General features: G+C 37.2%; 2 protein-coding genes across 4 annotated transcripts; one reads left to right on the plus strand and one right to left on the minus strand.

The window, feature by feature from the left end:
- Positions 1-308: 308 nt before the first annotated feature.
- Positions 309-5,277, plus strand: LOC104243989 (protein STRUBBELIG-RECEPTOR FAMILY 2). Of its 3 annotated transcripts, none has more exons than XM_009799281.2 (17): positions 309-405; positions 728-876; positions 1,036-1,168; positions 1,271-1,342; positions 1,426-1,491; positions 1,587-1,658; positions 1,735-1,806; positions 2,263-2,334; positions 2,408-2,473; positions 2,555-2,620; positions 2,705-3,027; positions 3,223-3,500; positions 3,587-3,852; positions 3,982-4,129; positions 4,288-4,427; positions 4,520-4,676; positions 4,854-5,277. In XM_009799281.2, the coding sequence occupies exons 2-17, from the start codon at positions 765-767 to the stop codon at positions 5,055-5,057; spliced, it is 2,247 nt and encodes a 748-aa protein (XP_009797583.1). In that variant the 5' UTR covers positions 309-405; positions 728-764; the 3' UTR covers positions 5,058-5,277. The 3 variants fall into 3 exon arrangements, with proteins under 3 accessions (XP_009797583.1, XP_009797595.1, XP_009797589.1); XM_009799287.2 differs by lacking the exon at positions 309-405 and adding an exon at positions 577-645; XM_009799293.2 differs by lacking the exon at positions 1,426-1,491.
- Positions 5,278-6,023: 746 nt separating this feature from the next.
- LOC104243981 (CDK5RAP3 protein homolog) lies at positions 6,024-11,454 on the minus strand. The gene is made up of 10 exons (XM_009799271.2): positions 11,261-11,454; positions 11,017-11,151; positions 9,253-9,347; positions 9,059-9,153; positions 8,817-8,952; positions 8,575-8,727; positions 7,935-8,471; positions 7,504-7,712; positions 6,977-7,109; positions 6,024-6,360 (listed from the first exon to the last, which is right to left on the minus strand). The coding sequence occupies exons 1-10, from the start codon at positions 11,319-11,321 to the stop codon at positions 6,238-6,240; spliced, it is 1,677 nt and encodes a 558-aa protein (XP_009797573.1). The 5' UTR covers positions 11,322-11,454; the 3' UTR covers positions 6,024-6,237.
- Positions 11,455-12,261: the final 807 nt, after the last annotated feature.

The following is a 12,261-nucleotide window of genomic DNA, read 5'->3' on the forward strand; positions in this document are numbered from 1 at the left end:
AATCACCTTAGCATAAGAGAGAATGTTTTTGAATCCTTGTGGTGAATTTTTATCTCTGCTTACTATCAAGTTACTCAAAAATTGATCACAAGAAATGTATTATAATAACGTGAATTCATAACCAAGAAAATAAAGGAAATAATATGACACGATCGGCTAAAAGTAAAACTACATTTAAAAAAAAATTACAGCATCACTTTATAGTTAAAAGAAATTTCATTTCCGGGCAGGTTATAAGAACTAAAGCCGTGGAAGAAGAAAATCTTTCCCGCGCTCCTTTGAGGCGGCACAGCTTCTATTATAACTAACTAACCGTTCAACTCTACTGGACTCGAAGCAACGTCATTACTCAACAGAGAGCCCTTTCTCCATTTTGATTCTCAAAAAAAAAAAATCTTCGTCTGGGTATGCCTATCTCTCTTCCAATTCCTTACCCATAATTTGTTTCTTTGCATGCTTCTAACAAATTAAAGTCTGATTTTCTGGTTTTTTTTTTTGGGGGGGGGGGGGGGGGTTGGTTTTGTAATCCTGTCAAGCACGAATGTTTCTGATTTTTTTTATTAATGTATGAGTAGTCTTCATGCTACTTCTTGAATCTTCTTCTTTTCTGAGTTGGGTTTTCTTGTTTTACTACCGGTTTTTATTGTGAGTTTGTAGTTCTTTTATATCTTTTAATTTTTCTTGGGCTTGATGATTATAGAATAACCGATTTTTGCATTTCCACCAGTGTTACGTGATTTGAAGTTAAGAGGAGATCTCTGTGTATGTTGCTGTGCACAATGGCTAAGCAGAGAAATCTGGGGTTGGTTACTGCTGCAATTTTGCTTTTTGGGGTTCTATTCTTTCAAGCTTTTGCCCGCACTGATGATCTCCAAGGTATTTTCACTCATTATTTTGGGTTTTCCTAATTTTGATGCATTTCTCTGAAACTGTTCTTAATTTGGTGGTTGTTACTTCTTGATTTGGGCAGTTTTAGAAGTGACTTGAGTTGGGATTAGAAAATTTTATTTGATTAGAGCATTTTCATTTTTGCAGTTCAAGCACTGAGAGATTTGTACAGAGCTCTAAACAGCCCTACTGAACTTAAGAATTGGAAATTAGAGGGAGGTGATCCTTGTGAAGAATCATGGACTGGGGTTTCTTGCTATCAATCATCAGTAATTGAGATGTACTTTACTGAAAATAATTGATTACTCTATCTTTTGTCGCTAAATTCAAACTCACCAACAAATTAAGCCAATTGAATTGCCTGTTTCTGTGTTTCCTGCAGTAAACTTCAAGGGTTAAATCTTACTGGTAATATTGGAGATCAACTTGTTAGTCTACAACATTTGAAGCACCTGTAAGTTATTTCATTTGGTGTCATTTTATATACGAAAATGTAAAAAATATTGAGATTATCACTCATAGTTTCTGTTTGTATAGAGATCTTAGCTCTAACCAATTTCATGGCGAGATACCAAATAGCTTGCCACATAATCTCACAGACTTGTAAGATGAATATCGTTGTGAATTAGTTTTCCTATTCAGAGCAAGAAATTAGCTCATTATCTCACAAACTGTGCTCCTTGTTTTGGTTGATATAGAAATTTGGCATGCAATAACTTTACTCAAAGCATTCCCGCTTCTGTGAGTTCAATGAAACATCTCAGGCACCTGTAAGCAGCTTCTTTTTTCTATCAGTATTTTGGTTATTTCATTCTCAGAGTCCTAACAAGTGTTCTTTTGTTGCAGAAATATGAGCCAGAACCTACTGTCTGGACCACTGGCAGATGTCTTTGGGGGCTTGGACAATCTTATAATGATGTATGATATATATTTCTTGTTCTTGATTTCTTTTTCCTAGTTTTTATTTGGAAGCAAACTGTGATCTCTGCTCAAAATCGATTATCTGCCTTCTGTAATTGAATGAGACACAGCTTCAGCTTCAAGCCTTCATTGCCATATTTTTAATGTGTAGCGAGATCTCTGCTCGAGATTCAAGTTTGTAATTAGTGCGGCATGTCTTGAATTCCATTGTTTATACTAATCTGTCATTTATCAATAGATGTCTCTCTCTATATGATACTTCTGACTTTAGAAGGTGATCAACCGAAATATGAGTTAGAATACTTGCATTATGTATGCAAATTCAGGAGGTACTTTCTATAAACAAATAGATGAGGTAAACAAAGGTGCATAAGACAATGCTGTATAGGGTTGAAGTAGTAAAGAAATTGAGCTTGGCAAGAAAATTTTACGTACAAAAATTTGTTTCAACAGGGATCTGTCACACAACAAGTTCAGTGGAGATTTACCTGCTTCATTTCGAGCTCTGAAGAACCTTACAAAATTGTAAGTTTTTTCACAACTGTCAGCATTTCTACCAGTTGCATATTCCATTAGTACAATGAGGTACTTTTGGCAGGTATCTTCAGAGCAATGAATTCACTGGATCAGTAATTTTTCTGGCTGACCTTCATCTACATGACCTGTGAGTTATCAGTTTTGATGAGTGTATCTATTGAAGTTTAAATTCTAAGACACTCAAATTGCTCAATTGTGTCTATTCCAGGAACATTGAAGATAATCATTTTAGTGGTGTTATTCCTGGGAGCTTTCAAAATATAAACAACTTATGGTAAAAACTCTGGATTCAAAGTCTATTTGTTGGTATATTTTACCCTACTTGACGTTTGGCTTTGTGTCTTTCCCTAATAATCAGGATTGGGGGTAATCGGTTTCACAGTGGAGGAGCAGACTATCTTCCCTGGAAGTTTCCTACTGATGTTATGCCCAATATTTCTAGTCCTCCAACAACAAAATCAAGTGCCATTGAGAAATATCCTTCTCATGAAACAGGAGACAACAGAAAGAAAAGACCAGGCTCTGGAGGAATAGTTATTATGGTTGTTGGAGCTGTACTGACTGTATTTGGTGCAGCAGTCTTTATCACTTTCCGGATTCGTCGATCCCAAAAACAGACACTCGACAGCATAAGAGGCAGCATAAGTTCATTGCAGTCTCTTCCAATCAGTGCACCCCAAGGTCAGATATAATTCTTCAGAAACCACTTCATTTTACAGTTAGATGCCTTGTACAATTTTATGAAATTATATTATCATGAATTACAATCTTGATAATGCCTAATGTATACGCCAATGATAATGCACCCTTTTTCCTGTGAAAATGAACCACATTTCTTATAGATATTTTCTCTGTTTGTGCTTTTCATTTTACCAGTCACCACTGGTCCTTTAGCTGCTCAATACGATAGCCCAGATTCCTCCAGCAGTGACTCTCCTCCACTGATTTCCTCATGGCAATTGCCACCTGCACCGACCATGACTCTGAAAATGTCAAAAAGAAGAAGTTTCTCCAAGAAGTGCAAAATCCCAATATGTGCCAAACACTATACAGTAGCAGAGTTGCAGTTGGCCACAAGTAATTTCAGTCCCGGTAATCTGCTTGGTGAAGGAACCCTTGGTTCTGTTTATAGAGCAGATTTCCCTGATGGACAGGTATATCCTAGCAGCGACTTCCCACACGTAACCAAGAGAATTTTTTACAAAGTTTTCTTACTCTTGTTACTTCTTGGTTGTGCAAGATTCTGGCTGTCAAGAACATTAAAACTGTAGCACTCTCCATAACTGAGGAAGAACAATTTATGGATGTGATTCGAACTGCATCCCGTTTGAGGCACCCTAATATCGTTGCACTTATTGGATATTGTGTGGGGCATGGCAATCACCTCCTTGTGTATGAGTACATAAGGAATGTGACACTTGATGATGCCTTGCACAGTGTTCTGTGCATGCCTCTGACTTGGAGCCTCCGACTCCGCATTGCCATTGGCGTTGCTAGGGCATTGAAGTAAGTAAACAATACTAGCTTTCATTGTCATTGTAATTGTGACTGCAAATACTGCAAGGTGGATGAGGATAAATGTTTTAAGTACTCTCCTGTTGTTCATGGCTTTAATCATTCCACTTACATTTTCAGTTACTTGCATACGTTCTGTGTCCCTCCCATCACCCATAGCAATCTAAAGGCTGCCAACATCTTGCTTGATGAAGATCTTAACCCTCGTATTTGTGATTGTGGACTAGCTGTCCTAAGACCACTGGCCAGCAACAGTGTTAAAATCAAGGTACCTTCTTTACACTTATAACCTTTCTTCACTACTAGTATTATTATTGATGATTAGTAAAGAACTGCTCAGAGAAATGCTGAGTAAACTAGAATGACAGCACAAGTTTTTCAACATACTCACTAGCAATTACTGTCATTGTTACTGGTGCAAGACAGGCTTCTGAGATGGCTATTGAAGATAGTGGCTATGTTGCGCCTGAGCATGTCAAACGTGGAAGTGGCAACCCAAAGGCTGACATCTATTCCTTTGGTGTGCTGCTTCTTGAACTTTTAACTGGAAGGCGCCCTTTTGACAGGTTTCTTCCACTTGCCAACTTTCTCTCAACTTTGTCAAAAACCATTATTTGGTTGCTGAAGTTTTTTTTCTCTTTTCCTGTTACGAATGCAGTTCAAAACCAAAAGGAGAGCAGTCACTGGTAGAATGGGCTTCTTCCAAGCTTCATGACAGTGAGTCTTTGTTGGACATGGTTGATCCTACCATAAAGAGAACAATTTCCTCCAGGGCTCTCTCATCTTATGCTGACATCATTTCCCAATGCATTCAGGTTTGTACAGTACACCATACACACTACAATTGAGTGAACTTCACTAGAATCTGCTTGGTTCCTAGAGAAGACTACTCTAATGTACCCCCAAAACTATGATAATAAATCTTTTCAGATAAAGGTTTCAACTGACAATCATCCTTAACTTTTGTGTCTGTTGCTGAAAAACATGCGCAGCCAGAAAAGGAATTCCGTCCTCAAATGGCTGAAGTTGTGCATTCACTAGTGTCAGTGTTACAGAAGTCTGGGCCAGAAAAAGCAAAGTCTGGAAAAGATAAAGCCACAGCAGAAGGCAATGAGGTTGACCCCTTTGAGCGATCCTTTCGTTCAACCAACAGCCGCTTTTTTGCCTCACCAACTGCAAGCTACTACTCCATCTGATGATCCTCTGCAATGTGCTGAATACCACTTTGTATAGTTCTTTTCATGCTAAGGACTTCTTCACAACCATTTCCATTCTTTTATGGTGACGTGATTTTGTAGCTCCAGTTCTATTTTAGGCCTCGCTCAATGCCAATAAAATTGTAGCATCAGAATGGATGATTGTAACATAAAGTTGCAATGCTCGTATAGCCTCTATAGAATTTAATGCATACATTGATTTTTCGAGAGAGTACATCCCTCGTATCTTGCTTTTACCAGATTCTAGTATTGTTTGCCAGATTTATTTTCACCAAAAGAAGAGCAAACTCGTTTATCTTTCTACTGTGGGAATATATAGCATTTCAAAATACCAACATTTTAGATCACACTACGAACTCAGATTCAACTGTTTCGCAGCCAATAAAGACAATTGACTGGACGGTACTTCAACAAAAATGTTACATACTTGAGAACAATAGAAATGCGATCGAGGAATAAGGATATAAGAACATTAAGAGTTTGTCGTATTCCACCCAACAGGAACGAATCCAGTGGTATCAAAGGTGAAAATCAGAAAAAACATTCTGAAGTTAATTGAGGATTTAAGCGCAAAGCACAAATAAAGAAGGGCGCAATTAAAGGAAAAGGAAAAGAAACATTTATGTAGTTCAGTTATGATAAACTATAAACCCAGACAACAGTTATCTAACTGATAAATTGAAATACTATAACTAGATGAAATATTGTTTGCTTGCTGTCGTTCTTTTCAAAACAAAACAATAAGCGACAGTAAGGCGTGTGTCTTAGAGCCTTGGTGCTAGCATTGAAGCATCGATTAAGCAAAGAAGAAGCGCTCAGCCTATTATGCACCTAGCTTTAGGCCTTGAACAAACCTCAACCGAACCTTTGACAACACAAAACTAATACCAGTTGCTAGTATAACATTCAACGCTTATGAAATAGAAGTTTGGGCATGAAATAGAATTAGGATAATTAGCACAATGGCATTCCATGGGAGCACAACGAAGTTGATTTCTTATGTCTTTTCATTCGGGGAAGAGGGGGTGTGAAGCAGTGCCAAACCAAAATACCCTGTGGTTTGCAAAATTCAGGTTCAATTGTGTGTATTTCTAACTTCTACAGTATCAACAACAATTAGAGTTACATGATGTATAAGAGTTGCTCTAGCCTTCTAACACTAGCTGCTAATTAACAATGCATTAATCTCTCCTATGATGTTGACAGGCCGTCCGTCAAACATGGATGAAAGTGTACTCTCACAAAGTTTCTTCAGTTCCCTGGTCTTCGCAATAGCTGCTTCCTGCATAAGAAAAAACCAAATTTCAAGAAAAAAATTACGAATGCAAGAGAGAAAGAGCAGGCAGGGGACTTCTGCTATGGTTTACTTCACCACATTTTTATTTCCTTTCGGAGATATGAACAGATATTATCGAGGTTATTTCAAAAGGCACTGATAGTGGTGCTCTTTTTCTTTTTGGCGGGAGGGATAACTATTCGAAAAAATGTATTGCAAAGCCAACATACATATCTAGCATAAACTTACAGCATTGTGAAGTTCAGAAGATCTGTAAGAATTACTGTAATTGACAACAAAAGCACAGGAAAAGTTGAAGTCTAAAAGACACTGTATGTACACAAGGTTCCATAATTTACTTGGCCCCTTGTCAGGGATCGGAAACCTTTGAAAATCCGAAAAAGCATGTTATGAAATTATGAGAATGTTTTCTACTTTTTGGTATACTTCTTGTGTACGGGCATTTTTATGCCCACACTTTTAATCAAATTATTACTTTATCCAAAATAATGAAATTATGAGAACATAAATAATACTTTAAACTCAAAGTAGCTACACATTTTTGCAATTAATGCAAATCACACTACACAAAACTGGAAGGGAAATAAAATAAGAAACTCACTTGTTTTGGCCAAGATGAAGACATTGAATTCTGAAGTTCCATACGCCTAGTAGACAAGTCCTTTAATCCGTCCTTTAACTTGGCTTCCTGACGCTTTTTCTCCTCCAAAGTATTGAGCAACCGATCCAAAAACCTGGAATTAGGATTAATACAGCAGTCAGCATGCAATTTTAACACAAATAGTTAAATCTGCAGTCCACAAACTTCATAGAATAATGATCTAGTATTAGTGTCTGGAAACCATCTCATCATGATGACAACAGAAGTGAGCTATTACTCCATCAAAAGTTGAATGCCATAAACTTCAAGAGTGAATAGATTACTGAACTTACAAAGTTAATGTTTTTTTTTATAAGATTACTAAACTTATAAAGTTTATGTATACTTTGCAGTTTAAAACAAAAGATATATTGGGGGCATGCAGATTCAAGAACTTTGCATGTCATAAAGATCTGAAAAAGGAAGAAAATATACTATTCAACTTGCAACAGAAAACAAATTTCATGGAATCCATAACTAATCAGTACCTTTTGGAGTTGAGGATCATGATCATGTCCCTTGTTTTCCTATTTGTAAGCAATGAAATGGCTGAGGAAACGTCAGATAGCATTGTCTGAATTATATCAGAAGAGTACTGCTGCAGAACAAGCGGAGCAACTGCTTGGACTTGATGTTGTAAAGACGTAGTTTCTTCGTTCCTTAGCTCAATCAACCGTTGATTCAAGAATGCTTTCACCTGATGGCCAAGCATCAAACAATAGATGTCAGAAACCGTCAAACCCACCAGGCAAAACGACTCAACGAAGACATTGAAAGTTCAAATTGACGACAACCTAATCAAGCGGCCTCAATAATAGAGCCTATTTCCAGCACAAAAGTTGATAAACTAGTGCCGAACAAAGAAAAAATGTCTAAAGATACTAATCAAATAAAAGAGGATAACACCATTCATACAGACCTCAAATAAGTCATCAAGTATCTTATTCCTGTACTCTGTCTCTAGTAGAGGACTCCTCTCTGCAGTTAAATTGTTTTGAAGAGAACGTAGTTCCACAGCATTATTTTGTGAACTGTCTTCTTCAATCACATCGACTTGAGGATTGTCAACACTTATATCCCAAGATATTTCTGATGCAGAGACCTCAGGAGCTGAGAATCCTTCTTCATTTGCGGTCTGATGAGATTCTACACTGTCATTACGAGGAGATGGCAAAATATCGCTTGCATTAACAATCTCATAGGGACCCAAACCATTTCCATTTTCTTCTGTTTCTTCCACAGTGCCAATGTCCCAATCAATTTGAGAGCTATCTAAAGTAATATCCCAGTCAATCCCATCAGCTGCAATATCAGTTTCTACAGTCATTTGACCTAAGTCATTATATCCTCCTTGAGCTTTCATAACCTCCAATACTTCAGAGCTTATGGAAACATCAGTCGAAGGGGGCCTTTCACGAACACTCCTCAGATTTAGTAACACAACAGCAGCGGTTTTCTGCAACCAGAACAAACAACTTAAGTAATCCATGCTACACCAAACACTGATGCTACACTAACAACAGATATAGGGAAAGAAAGTCACAAAGTTCGTCGCCTACATCCTTTTCTGTATGAGCATCTTTGACAAAATCTGAGTAAAACTCAGTAGCCCGTGAGACAGAATCACCATTAAGTACTTCCAAGATTCTGCTAAATGTGGTTGGAAGAGATTTAGTGGCAGTTTCTAAAAGTTCTGACCTCACATTTATTCCCTGAATAGAAGAGAAAAGTATAATATAAATGGAAAGAAAGATGAATAAAAAGGCTAATCCAATGGTAACAGAGTCAAGCAAGCTAAAACCTGCAGGCCCAGCTCCTGACAAGCCTCTACATATTTAGACGCCGAAACAGCTGCATTTCTTTTTATATCAGTTTCTTTGCGCTCCAATTCAGCTAGTTGCTGCTGTGTCTTCTGAATCTGCTTCTTATGATAGGGGCTACAAAATAATCATAGGGCTCTTAGACATCTTGATAGAAAATTACTACAGTCAAATCATAGCTTAATTTGTTTTGCTAGTAGTGTGATAAAGTTAGCAAATTTACATCTCATAGTTAACATTTTGGACCATAGTCTGAGCAGCTTCACCAAGGAAAATGTATTCCTTCTCATAGGCACGCACTATTGCTTCCCAAACACCCTGACAAGAGTCAAAACAAGATCACGTTATATTGGAAACAAACAAACATATACATATCGTGTGAGAAAGAGAGAGAGAGAGAGAGAGAGTAGGTCTTACAGCATCACCTGAAAGCCGACCAAAAATATTACGGCTTTCTGGAGCTGACTTCAGAAGAATCTCATATATTTTTTTGGCTTCCAAATAACCGATCCCTGAAAATTAATGTTCAATCAATATACTTTCGTGCTCAGCAAAAGTGGAGTGTATAAAATATCTTCTTTGGAACCACAGAGAATTGATGCAACCAAAACGTCACTTAATAGTATGCCAGCAGCTGAAATTTCCACCAATTTTTGTTGTTGGTTTTTTTTCCTCTGACAAGTGAATTTTCCATCAAATTATACCAATTTTCTTTTAAATTATACTAGTTAGTAGTTACACCTTGTTTGGATGGTTTTTACCTATTGTTTTGTATCGTATTGTTACTTTATATACAATGTTTGCTTTGATTGTTACTTAAGTTTTATCGTATCATGTAACGATGAAAAGTGTCACTTTACGTAACGACCGATTTGGTGTGCTCACACCGTTACCTTGTTTTTCCTCTCATCTTACCCTTCCTTATTATTAAATAATTCTTTTTTATCCTTTACCCCACCTTTTTTTATAATAATTCTGACTCGTACCCTACTTTTTCTAGTAATATTGCAAGTTTTTTCTTTATATTTGTTGGTGCGTGATATCATGAAATAACGGCAAACAATACAATTTATCCAAACGTTGTATTCATTAAAATAATACAGTACAATAGAATACAATAAATTACGAAACAATACGCAACAAAAATCCAAACAAGCCGTTAGGTCCATGAAAGGAGCATAAAAGGTCAGAAAGTGAATGGCAAACATACTTCAAATATCATCCTCTACCTGGTTTTAACAACAAAAAAGTATATAAGAAAAGATTATCGGTTCTTAACTAACAGAAAGATGTATGCCTATCCAAAATTGTACGTAACATTTTTCCAGTTCCTCTTTTTTTTCTTTCTTTTTTCTATAATTGTTAGCATTTTCGAATGAGAGCCTTGAAGCAACGGTAAAGTTATATCCGTGTGACCTATAGGTCACAGGTTCGAGCCGCAGAAGCAACTACTGATGCTTGGATTAGGGTAGGTTGTTTACATCACACTCTTAGGGGTGCGGCCCTTCCCAGGATCCTGCGTGAACGCGGGATGCTTTGTGCACCGGGCTGTCCTTTAATTGTTAGCACTTTTTACGGTTCTTAATAAAATAATTAGCAAATACACTTTCACCTCCAGTTGTATTTTCAGTTTCTCAAAGAACTAATATAGCCTGTTTCTTCTTCTTCTTCAAAAACAAAAGAAGAGGAGCCAACATAGCCTGTTCTTATTAATGTTATACAAAAGGTCGAACAAAAAGAATTCTTGGTTTTAACCTCTAATTCTAAGATGGTTCAGCTAGTTTACAACTTAGTATGGCAGTACACTGATAAACAAAATCAACACTAACTGATACTCCCTCCGTCCAAATTTATGTAAGGGTGTTTGGAGTTTAAGAAAGAAAGAAAAACTTCTGAAACTTGTAGTTTAGAACAAATTAGAGACATTTCTTTTTGGGACAGATTAAAAAGGAAAAATTATCACATAAATTGGAGGGAGAGTACTATTTCGAGGTACCAGCAAGGCAGCAACTAGGTCACGAGCTGAGCACACTTGATTATTATCAAATTCTAGGGCTTAAAAGCATAAATTCTTACAAGCCTGAATTGTTACATCATAAAATTCATGGGAAAAGGAAGAATTTTACAGCTAAAATAAAAACAAAGAAACCACAAAAAGAAAAAGAAATAAAAAAAAAAAACCTTCAACATCAAGAGTGTGAAAGTAAGGATCAATGTCTTTAGGCAGCGAAGCGAACGACATCGTAATCTTAGCTCTCACAGCCGCAAGTCGCTTCCGCCAATCCGCCGGAATTCTCTTCCGATCAGCCAACCACTCTTCAATCCGATAATCAAATTCATCAGAAAAATGATTGACAGAAGAAAAATAAATAAGCAATTTAGGATTTTATCGAATTTCATTTATTTGTTAGTTGATTTTTTTTACCTCCGAGGCGAGCGAATGCTATGTCGACTGGAAGATTACGAATATCGTCTTGGCTCTGCATTTCTCCGGAAAATATTCACTGCTTGATTTTTTTTTCTTAGGGAATTGCCGGAGATCGCCGGAGTTTCACAGTGATAGCAAAGAAATGGGTCTCTATATGCTAACGTGCGCCATGGAGTAATGGAGTTGTCAACTCTTAGCTGCAGTGAAGGCAATGGGTTGGGTAATAATCATGGGCCTAAACAAAGCCCAACATAAAAGGTCATTTTGGGCCTTGCAGTTTTGTGCGTTAAGACAGTAAAGCACGGGCATTTGCATCTATACCCGCTTTTTGTGTCACATTTTAACTTGTGTCCGCTTTGCAAAATAAAATTGCAAGCGTACCCGCTTTTTCGCATAACTTCAACATACGGGGCTGAAGTAGCAAAGACAATCACGCAAAACTTCAGCATTCTAGTAGTCGGGCCTGAAGTTCAGCTCTAGAGCTGAAGTTTTTTTACCACATATTAATATTACATACTAGAGCTGAAGTTTTTTACCACATATTAATATTACATACTAGAGCTGAAGTTTCTGTATTGTAACTGGGAAACTTCAGCTCTAGGGCTGAAGTTTCTGTGTTGTAACTTGGAAACTTCAGCTCCAAAGCAGTTTCTATCTAGCTACAATTTCCTCTTCTTTTTATGGTTAATTATCGTGGCTGCAAGTCTGGTCGAAAGTTTCACAATATTCTGAAGGAAAACTAACCAACTTTTTATGGTTAATTATCGTGGCTGCAAGTCATGTCTTGCATTGCCACAACGTAAATAGGGCTGAAGTTTTCATGTGAATATGAGTTTATCCACAGTTAGTGGCTGCTCAAGTATCTAATATTTTCAAGTGTGACAATACGCACCAGTTATCGAAATCAAAGGAAGCAACGGAACTGGATTTGCATTCACGGCTGGTATCAGGTTTTGGCAAAGAAGAAGAAAGAAGAAAAGGAGGAGGAGGCTGAAGTT

The sequence above is a fragment of the Nicotiana sylvestris genome, chromosome 3 (assembly GCF_000393655.2).
Source record: "Nicotiana sylvestris chromosome 3, ASM39365v2, whole genome shotgun sequence".
Classification (NCBI taxonomy): Eukaryota; Viridiplantae; Streptophyta; class Magnoliopsida; order Solanales; family Solanaceae; genus Nicotiana; species Nicotiana sylvestris.